The 11,095-nt window shown below is 36.7% G+C and overlaps 1 protein-coding gene across 1 annotated transcript; it reads left to right on the top strand.

Annotated features, from left to right (window-relative positions):
* The first annotated feature begins 327 nt into the window (after nt 1–327).
* On the top strand, nt 328–10,403 carry tdrd1 (tudor domain containing 1). The gene is made up of 26 exons (XM_017482732.3): nt 328–420; nt 1,252–1,429; nt 1,519–1,580; nt 1,820–1,880; nt 1,997–2,114; nt 2,207–2,270; nt 2,361–2,447; nt 2,522–2,701; nt 3,008–3,151; nt 3,261–3,429; nt 3,581–3,667; nt 3,791–3,967; nt 4,125–4,232; nt 4,341–4,511; nt 4,687–4,917; nt 5,621–5,746; nt 5,824–5,931; nt 6,097–6,264; nt 6,415–6,753; nt 6,958–7,074; nt 7,381–7,497; nt 8,089–8,256; nt 8,404–8,724; nt 9,500–9,571; nt 9,728–9,768; nt 9,926–10,403. The coding sequence occupies exons 2-26, from the start codon at nt 1,267–1,269 to the stop codon at nt 9,986–9,988; spliced, it is 3,462 nt and encodes a 1,153-aa protein (XP_017338221.2). The 5' UTR covers nt 328–420; nt 1,252–1,266; the 3' UTR covers nt 9,989–10,403.
* The last annotated feature ends 692 nt before the right edge of the window (nt 10,404–11,095 follow it).

Raw genomic sequence — 11,095 nt, 5'->3', positions numbered from 1 at the left:
CAGAAGAAGAGTCACTCCTGGAGCCAGCAAACATTACAAAATTATTTTATCCATGATAAAATTCTCATAAGGTCATCAAACAGGCAGAAATAACAATAACACACACCCCTCGTGTTAATACTTATTCTAAACTTTTTGAACAAAAAGTGTAAGGTTAAAGATGTTGCTACATCATGTTGTGTGTGTTGGTGAACTGGTCTATAGGTATGATTCACACTGAAGTTTCCCTAATGGAGTGCACTTGACCAACGCATGTTTGAATGGCATCGAGTGCACTCGGAAAAGAAGCTTAATTGAAAATGAGAAACGGCTACAGCAAAACGTTGTCCGAGGAGTCGCCGGTTAATTGCGCATGCGCATTGGTAAAGTCTGCTAAATTGGTCGACGCCAGTGTTTTCAACCTAAAATTATATATGTGAGGTAAAAAAATAATTATTCATGGTAAATAAAAATTCGCTGATGTTTAAATATATACGAGTAATGAGGGGCGAGTCCTAAACTGTGTTATAGGGTCAGAATGTATTGACATTAACCTGTTTTCTGTCTCGTTTCTCATTAGTTATGAGCTAAGCTAACCTCCAGGTGCGGCGGTGTTAATGCTATTATTTATATTTCATTTCTGTAAAATACAAAGCGTGTTCGGACATACTTTAAAGCAGTTACTTAAACTGATGTTTGAGTTAAAATTTGAGTTTGCTGGTTGTACCGAGCGGCTTTAGGTAGCTCGCTGATGCTAATTTAACAGTTCAGTTTAGCTAAATAGAGTAGCTCATGTACTTTCTACACGTGGCTAAGAGTGAAAGAACATCTGTCTGTGTGTCAGTTAAATATTAGTTAACGTTGTGTAATTATAATACAAAAACACAAAGTTTCTGTTTATTTCTTGCTTAGCACGCAGTGGGAATGTTGGAGAAAAACAAGGCCATTCAGTGACTAATGATTTAACTCGTATGACTTCTTCAGTATGAAAGCCACTTCATTAGAAGGCATGAGAAATAATGATTAGAAATAAATGCACTGGCAATATTTTTTGTTTGAAATTGATTTTTTAATTATTATTATTTTATTTAGGCTTTTTTTGTAAAAAAAAAAAAAAAAAAAAAAAAAACAACTTTATTATTAAAATGATTTTACTTTCCAGCTTATAAGTTAATGTTTCAATCATCATTTGGATACCTCACCATTTTAGAGATGGGGGAATAGTGGCTGCAAGCATAGTTACTGATTTTTCGATTTTTCTTTACGGAGTAGTGAGGAACGTCCAGGATGAACCGTGCATTTTCACCATCTCTGGTTAGGCCAACCCTGCCATTGAGGAGACCTGCATCAGGTCCAGGTCCAGGGACCCCAAGCAGCCTGAGCCCTGTAATTAACAACCAGGGCACATGCTCACCCCAAGACCTGTCTCTGTTGACTGGAAGCTTAGATGGTATACTGAAGACCGTAATGAAATTTGTATAGTGCTCCTTCTGAAGGCCTACTTTGATATTTAATAACATCTTCCTAATTTCAATTTAGCTCTCAAAGCTGAAGGTAACAGAAATGAGAGAGGGTGGATGCCTGGGAGAGATAACAGTGCTGTATGTATCTGGTCTTTTTTATATATATATATATATATATATATATATATATATATATATATAATATATATATATATATATATATATATATATATATATATATATATATATATATAATATATATATATATATATATATATATATATATATAATATATATTATAGAGTGCATTGTATTTTGAAAATGCAAAACAAGTCTTTATCACTGTAATTTGTTATGGGGCTCTTTGCCTTTCATAGAACACTGAACCCATGCCTGCTCCAGTAACAGTGAGCCTGTGTAATTACTGCAGTAAGCAAGGTGGATGCTTTTGTTTAAATCTACATATTTCTTTCTGCTTTGAAATGCTGTTTAAAATGCTCTGCCCTTATGGGACTTATATGTCTGTATCATTATGCTGATACGTTTGATCCTAGGCAATCTCAGGTGCACACGCTGCAAAAAGACTTGTTACTGCTCAGTAGCTTGTCAGACAGAGGACTGGAAGGCCCATCGCCACATTTGTAAACCAAGTGCTCCAGAAAGCAGTGCAAGGTACAATTTAGAATATAGTGTCATGGATATGATATTTTTTTCTGCTATTGATTCGGTGTTTAATTATATTGTCTTATGTTGATTTCAATCAGTGACAAACCAAAGGAATCCCCGACGCTACCTTGTGGTGATGGAGCTAGTGTTTTGGAATCCAAAGTATAATTTCTTTCATTTGTTAAAAACATAAACATGCACGTGAATATCTTGTTGCATGGAGCTTTATAAGTCTTTATTTTTTTGGGCCAGGTGAACAATATTTATGTGGTGGGACCAAAGAGAGTTTATCTGCGAGATTTACACAAGAATAACCTCTCCAAAGGAGATGAAGTCCAAGTATGTTTTCAATTTAGTCTTCTGCATCTTGTGCTTTTTATGCTATGTTTCTTATCAATTCTATCTTCTTTCAGGCATCTGTGGTGGAAATGAGGACCCCTGGGAAGTTCTTCATCCACATCCAGTCAGTGGAGATGTGTGAGACCCTGAAGAACATCACGCTAAATCTTCAGAAGACCTATGGTGGTTCACCTGCATCTGTGTACACGCCTGAAATCGGGGAAATCTGTGCTGTGAAATTCTCTTTTGATCAGGTTAATCATATTCAGTTTTTAATAGTTCATATTAATAAGGAGACTGTAAGATTTTAAGTATAAAAACAGTATCTTTAGCTGGATTTGCTACACAGTATTTATTTCCCTAGCTAAAATCTAGTTAACTTTAGAAATGTTGTTGAATCAATATTTAAAGCTATATTTCAGTAATACAGGATATGATTATAACTGAGCTATGCCACTTTTTGACTGGTCAGGTAATCTAGGACTATGTTTGGAGAATGTTGGCTCTTAATAGCATTAGCATGGTTTCTTTATAAACAAGGCATTCTTGTCTCATTTCAGAATTGGTATCGAGGTGAAATTGAGTCTGTTGATTTGGATCATCACACTGCCACAGTGCTCTACATAGACTTTGGAAATGAGGAGGATGTCAAATTTGACCAGATTCGCCCCCTGTCAGCAAATATTGATTCTGCACCACCATGTGTAGGGATTTCTGGTTGTTTGATAGCATGGTTTCATCGATTGATCATATGATAAATGTCGTTGTTGTAATGGCTAACAAGTCTTCTGTTTTATGAACTAAATTTTGTAGGCTCTACAGTGTTGTATTGCTGGAGTAACTGCAATTACGAGCAGTTGGACAGGCCAATGTTGTATTGCATTAAGGCAACTGGTTGCTGGAAAGAGCCTGACTTTCACTGTGGTGGATGTCCTGAACAGTAGCACTGTGTTTGCTGTAGATGCGCCTCTGTCCACACTTGGTAGAGCAAAGGCATTTTGCTTATGAAAATGGAATATATTGTAATATGTTGCCAGTTTTTTCTCAAATATGAGCATATGGGTTTAAGAGTCAATCAGCTAATTATGTGGCATAAAGGGAGCATTCATAATCATGAGTTAATTAATCCACAGGTAAGAATCTCAGTACTTTCCTGATTGACCAGGGCTATGCAATGAAAGAGAACAATTCCACAAAGCCAAAGATCAAGCAAGATATCTGTGAGTTATTTGTAAAAATCCATGATTTAAGTAGTTGGTTAATGAATTAATTTTTTTTTTATTCAGTTCCATTCATCTTTCTTTCTTTTTTTAATTATTATTATTTTGTTTTTTTAAATAAAGATTCTTTAATGAATGCATCATTTGAAAACTTCAAGTGTTTGTCTGATGGGAAAAATAAGAACACTGAGGCTCAGCCACCAGAGCCCTTGAGTCAAGGAGTGGGAGACACCTTCACAGCTATAGTCACCCATCTTCAGTCCCCTTCAGACATCATCTGCCAAAAGCTAGAAAATGCCAGTAAGAACACACTATCCCAGTTTAACCAGTTAGAGGCAGTTGAGCCAGTGAGAGCCTTAAATAGATAAAACAACTTTGAGGAATTGCAAAAATAATGTTGGTGTTTAGAGGGTAATATATTGTATGCGTTGGATGTTCTCATGTTTTTTTTGTGTAGGTGTTATTCAGCAGTTACAAACAAATTTGAGAGAACACTGTATTAAGACTCAGGCCAGTGAGAACTTCCGTCCTGCTCCTGGAACTGTCTGCTGTTCCCTTTTCTTGGGTGAGACCTGTTTTGAATTTCTCAATTGATTATAAAGGACTTGAGCTTGTGACCTTGTCCTGACTGTTAGTGTTCAGTGGTGTACATCATCTTCATGTTCCTTTACAGAGGACAATCAGTGGTATAGGGCCAAAGTGCTGGCATATTCCTCCGAGGCTCGGGTGTGTGTGGGTTACATAGACTTCGGGAACTCTGAAGAGGTGTCGTTGAATCAGTTGCGTCCCATCAGTATGGATCTGATAGCTTTGGCTACTCAGGCAATCCCATGTGCCCTGGCAGGTAAAGCAAAAAGCTTTCAACTGTTGGGACTTTCTGGAGGTGCTCACTGTCATTTCGAGTGTGAAGTGTTATTTCGAGCCAGAAAAAGCGTTGTTTTATAAGCATCAATTAAATTTTAACATAACAGTTGATTTATTCATTGAAAGGATATGCTGTATCTTTTCTTTGTTTCCAGGTATTAAGCCCACTTCAGATGCATGGTCAGAGGAGACCGTAGTAATGCTGAAGAAATTGGTCTGTAACCGCTTCCTTCGTGTGGAGATTCTTGGAGAGCGAGATGGAACAGCTTTGGTCTCGATGGTTGATGAGTCCAGTGATCCTCAGACTAATGTAGCTGAGCTGCTTGTTTCAACAGGCCATGCTGCTGTAGGAAATATGGAAAAAAAGGAAGCAGTTGAAAGCCCTGGTGAGTCTCAAGAATATATTTAGGTTCTTGTTTTATTTAAGGTAGATTACATTTCTGCACATAAACAATATTCTGTGATATTGTAATTTAAAAATCTGTAATATAGTACTAACTCGATCTTTCATATATTTTACACAATACTGTTACACCAGACTTTAGGTTGTACATGACATTTGTCCCATGTTGCACAAGTTGATTATCTGCATGCAGAGACTTATTGGAGGAAACAAGGCTATTAATACTAATACATGAACTAAATATTTTGCAGCTTAAAATAGATTTTATTGCAGATAAAAGTCCTCATAGAGTTCACCAATTTAAATGCATTGGTATGTCTTTTTGTGTTAAAACGGTTGCTTTGTGGTTACTCAGGCCAGGGTATAGTCTGAAAACGTGTTTCAGAAACTCTTAACTCGGTTTGGAAAGTGAATATGTAACTAAATCAGTAAACTACCTAGTGCATATGTAGTTCCGTCTATTAATTATAACTTGTTTATTAATTTAAACAGGTAATTTTTGTTCTGTTAGTAATTTACCCAACATACCTTTAAAAAAAAAAAAAATTCTAAACTAATTGTAATGACATTGTTAGTCATTGTTAGTCATGATGAAGCGTATGAAGTTAGGATGTATAAACATATTGTCACTTGTCTATTGCGCTATGATGTTGCATTGCTAAACATTGTTGTTTTTCTTCTGGCAGATGGTCCAGCAGACAAATTGGAGTTGTCTTGTGCAGAACTTCCCATTGATGGCCAGAAGGTGGCGCTTGTGGTCAGTGTACTGGAAAATCCTGGACAATTCTACTGCTATAATTATAATGCAGAAGGTATGGTTTTCTCTCTGTATGTTTGTTGTTTTGAAAAGCATTGTTGCAGTGTTGAATGAGAGATATATGTTTGACAGACTTGCAGACCCTGGCAGAGTTGTCCACTGCTCTGATGAAGCACTGTGAGGCTGATAGGACTCCTTTCAACCCTACTGTTGGAGAACCCTGTTGTGCTCTCTTCAGTGGTCAGACGCATGTCTTTATTCACAACTGAATATGTTTGTACTTTAAATAAAATAGTGTTAAATTATGATTTTATATTTTTATTTGTTTTTGCATGCTAAAATTCCACGAGAAAATGTACATTTTAACTCCTTTTTGCTTCTTTTTCTTTTCTGTGAATCCATCAGATGGGAGCTGGTACAGGGGCATTGTGCAGAGTCTTGAAGGAGATGGAAATGCAAATGTGTATTTTGTAGATTATGGGAACACTCGTAAAGTACAGGCAGCTCATCTAAGAGCCATCAAACCTAGCCTCCTCAAACTCCCTTTCCAGGCCATATGTTGTTGGCTTGCAGGTATATCTTGTGTGTGTGTGTTTCTGTGCTTAAGTATGTATCTGGCACATCGATTGTACCAGCACAAAAGAAACTTGGGTGTTGCATGGGAGATTTATATACTGCTTAGTTAAATATTGGCCTTGTTCTGCCTAACCCCACTTCCTGCAGGACTTGAGCCTGTAGGAGCGGAGTGGAGTAAGGACGCAGTGCAGAGGTTTCAGACTCTGTGTGTGGGGAAGCAGCTCACTGGCAGAGCATTGTCCATAACCGAAAAGGGTTATGGAGTTGAGCTGGAGTATAGTGGCCAAAACATTGCTGCTGTACTCATTACAGAACAGCTTGCCAAACCTTCAGGACAGGAGAACAAGCCTGATTCACAAGCAGCCACGTTCACTGAACCAGCAGAAGCATCTCCTGCACCGGTGCCTGCTGAAAACCATCCGTGCACTGAGCAGCCAGTTAAAACAACTGGACAAAAACCTGCCAAATCACAGTCCAGCACATCAAGTGAATGCACATTACACTATATGTATATACACTATATGTATTATCTGAATTTCTCCAGACAAATGACATTTAAAAAGTGCGTAGAATTCTGTTAGCAGCTGTAGTTCTTTGATTTCTATCAAGACAATTACTTTACTATTACGTTATGTGTTTTTAAATGATTTTGATTATTGACTGGTTGTAATTGAGTGTCCTTCTACATAGCTGTTTCATTTCCTCTGGACTGGAAGACAGTGGAGTTGCCTCGCAGCAAGACTTTCCAGATTCAGGTGGCAGCAGTGACCAGCCCAAGTCTCTTCTATGTGATAAATCCTAGAGAGGGTGTGAACTTTTCACGAATATTTAAATAATTGTATTTTTATTAATAATTGGTTGGATCTGTATCGACAAAGTTTGAGATTGGGCAGTTGGGCACAATTGCTTTTATCTCAGGCAAAACTGGATACTTTATCATGCTTTATAAATAGTGCTATTTTTTTTGTCTAAACAGCCTAAAGTTAGACTGGTTTGCTCAGGATGCAGTGTTGAATTGTGCAGAAATGATAATGGAAATAACAGTTCTGACTGTTTTAATTTAGGGACAGTGTACATTTTATATGCTTGAATGTTTTATTGCATCTAATACAGTGAACATGGAGAAGTTGCAGAGTGTTATGACGGATGTGACGAGGTATTGCAGCAAGCAGACCCTGCCCAACCAGAGCATGCCTTTACCTGGAGCAGCCTGCTGTGCTCAGTTCTCAGGTTACTCACACTGAAAGTTCAACTATTACGTTAAACAGTCATGCCAAAAAGAACCTACTAACAAACTCTGAAGCCATGCCGTAACTAAATACAGCTATTATACAGTATACTGGAACTACGTAGCGTTGCTTTTAAGTGATGAGGTTCACTAAGCATTGAAGTAACTTTTTTTCATAAGCTTGGGTGAAGTTGTCTTAGAACTAGATGGGGTTTTTTGGTGTGTAATTGTTGTTGTTTTTTGTTTTTTTTAATTGACTGTTAAAACACCTGGTGACATTCAGGAAAGACTACATTGTGAAACTACAGTGGTGGAATTTTGGTTAAAGCCAATAATTCCATGTCTGTCCTAAAATAACAATTATATGCTTTCAGTGTGCACCTTTTGCTCTTAAATTAGTGTGGAGGAAAGAATCTTAACGAGAATACCATTGTAGTACTAAATCTTTTAAGATTTTGTATTCGGCATTGACTAACTACTCAGAGGAGTGACCTGAACTATTTTGAGGACCAATTAATTACCTTTAAATGTATTCTGTAGATAGGTTAAAAGTTACTGATGTAAATGATATCCTTAAATGTCTTTTTGAGTAGGTGACAAAAATTGGTACAGAGCTGTTGTATTGGGAGTTACAAGCACATATGCAAGTGTGATTTATGCGGACTATGGGAACATGGAGAGGGTTCCTGTCTCCAGCATCCTGCCCATCCCGAAAGCACTTCTGCAGCACCCGTTTCAAATAGCTAGATGTGCTCTTTCAGGTAAGAAAGAGTATTATTATTATTATTATTATTATTATTATCATCAGTTTATTTATTTTTTAAATCATCAATCAGGGCACACTTTTATAGCAATCCATAATGCCATTAAAGCAGCATTGCAAGTTAATTGTAAACTTCTTTTTCCAGGTAAAGAGCACTTCCCGACTGTGTGGCCTCCTGAGGTCCTGGAGCTTTTTGGTGTACAGCTCAGTGGCAAAGTGCTGGCCTCCGTAGATAATTTTGATGGCACCTTTAACCTGCTAAATGTTACCGAGCACTCCGCTCAAGGACACAACAACATCAACTCCATTATTTTAAGGTCACTGAAGAAATCTGGCAAGTCTAGCACAGATACTCTGACTCAAGACACACAGGCCCAGGGACCTGGGCAGACACGAGCTGGTAGTGCCTCAGCTCATCATTTATCCGCAGACCCTGGGAAGCCCGAACCTCAAAGTCACGAAAAAGGTACATCTGATAGACACACATTTATTTTGTGAGGGATATTTTGTTGCGAATCAATATTATTTGGCCTCCTTTCCACACATTTCTGGGCATGAGTGCAATACATTGAGTCACACAAAGTCATGTTTCTTTGACAATTCAACCACAGCTCCTGACTCTAGGTGGCTATCATGAGTTCTGTAGGTCTGGGTTACGTTATAAATTCCACAACAAGGATAAATCGGCTATCATCTGTCATTAACAAGCATCTCACCATATCGGAGAACAAATAAATGTCTAACCTGTTTAGGAGGGGAAAAAGCTATCACTTCTAAATCCTTTTTCCTGATTATAGTATCACTTTCCACATGGTTTAGTTTGTTTACTCTCTCTCTCATGCCTTTGCTCTTTCTCTCCGCTGATTAGCTGCCAGCTCTCGTCGATCACTGCAGAGGTAGACTTATTTCTTGATGATATTTGCACTTTATTCCGCAGATAAAGTGGCTTCTCTGTACTGTCTAATACCCTGAGTGAAGGCTGATCGGATTATGATGATTAAGTAATAAAGATTTTCTGAAATATAATGTATATTTTAAAGCAGAGGTTATTACTAAAGACCATTTAAGAAGTCTGAAAGTGGAAAAACATTCTCTTGCTTGAGTCCGCAGGTGCTGTTACACCTAGCTTTTTTTTCTTCTTTCTTTCAATTCTGGCCCAAAGGTGTTATTTAGCTACACATCCTGGTCATCGCATAGAGAAGTAGTTATGTTTGGGGGTTTTTTTCTTTGTCTGATTTCAGAAAATATGAAGACTACGCTGGCCAGCATGGAAAAGGAGGACCCACAAGCCCCTCCAAAGGTTACAAGCAAAGGTGGGTATCAGTGACAACCCAGGGATCTAGTTACTGTTGTAGATTTTTGGTTTAGCATATTTGTTGAAATTGGTGTGAAAGTGGATTAGTTTCTTCTGCATCTGAAAATGTTACTTAATTTGTAATCTTCATGCTCATGTTATTGGTTTATTTTAGCAGCTCCTGCTTCGTGCTGTTGTGTGTCCCTTGAGCAGAAGGTGAAAACTGTTAACTTTTTAAAAATGCATGAATTTTTACTGTTTAATCAGCTACTGTTTTTTTTTGTTTGTTTGTTTGTTTGTTTGTTTTTTTAAAAAACTAATTGCCTTTTAAAAACTTCCAATTTTTCTTTCTTTCATTATTCTTTTTCCCCAGGTTGCCCACATTGAGGAGTTGCTCCTTCTTCTTGTGAAGCAAATGGGTGGAACACAAAAGTAATTAATGTAAATTATGTTCCAGTGTTTCTAAACAGTTTAAGCCGTTTAGTTTGTTTAAAAACAAGTTGTTTACAAATCCATAATTATGTGTACTGTATCTTATCTACAGTAGAGTGTTTCTACATGAGTATGCTTTACATTACAAATGTAAAATGTTCAATAAGACTCAGTATATTGGAGCCTTATTTTGTTACTAAAAGCAGTTAGTAAAAGTCTTGGTGCAGATTCATTCATTGATCTCATTTCAGATTGCATTGCTGCTGTGTGATGATTCTCGTTTCTGTTATTTTTTTAATTTTATTTTTTAACTAATAATTTTGCCTAATCATAAGCATTCTCATTTCTAAAACATTTGTTCACAAGGCTTGATTTGTTGTGCTTTTAGTTATAGTTTTAATAAAGTTATTTGCATTGTGGGGTTTTTGCATTTGTTATTTTTTTTGTTTGTTTGTTTTTGCACATGTTGATTTCTCTAATAGAATTTATTTTATGAAGCTCATTCATTAGATAACAGTTTTGTGAAAGTTATGTGTACGGTACTTCATTTGATTTATTTTTCATTACCCATATCTTGACAGGTTGCAATGTGCAATCTCTTATCAAGTTTTTTGTGTTTGCAAAGAGAATCCAGAACAATTTCAATAATTGAGCAGTGTCTAATAATTTACATGTCACGAGAAAGGTTCCAGTAAAAGGACAGTAAGTCACATCGTGGGTTTACCCAAAAGTTTTGCACACCTGAGTAAAAAGATTTTTTTTTTTAATGTTTTTTTTTTGGGGGGGGGGCAAGCCCGAAATGGCAAAATATTAAGCTTTTGATGGTCTTAACAAATCATTGGTCAGGAAATTAGCAAGAATTAAACAAATAGATAAAGTAACTTAGTATGGTCTAGCTTTTCCCTTTGATTACTGTAAATCTGTATTCCTTGTGGGTAAACTTGTGGACAACTTTTTAATTTTATTTTTATTATTATTATTATTTCTTATTTCTACTTCTTAAACTTTGTACATCCAGATATGTTCGTTAAAAAATTGCATCAAATCATTTTAATCATTATGGTTAAATGACCCAACAGTTCACTGCAGCAAAAGTAAACAAGCAAATGGG

The sequence above is a fragment of the Ictalurus punctatus genome, chromosome 13, assembly GCF_001660625.3.
Source record: "Ictalurus punctatus breed USDA103 chromosome 13, Coco_2.0, whole genome shotgun sequence".
Lineage (NCBI taxonomy): Eukaryota > Metazoa > Chordata > Actinopteri > Siluriformes > Ictaluridae > Ictalurus > Ictalurus punctatus.
The sequence above is the reverse complement of the archived record's forward strand: the minus strand, read 5'-3'. Positions and strand labels throughout refer to the sequence as shown.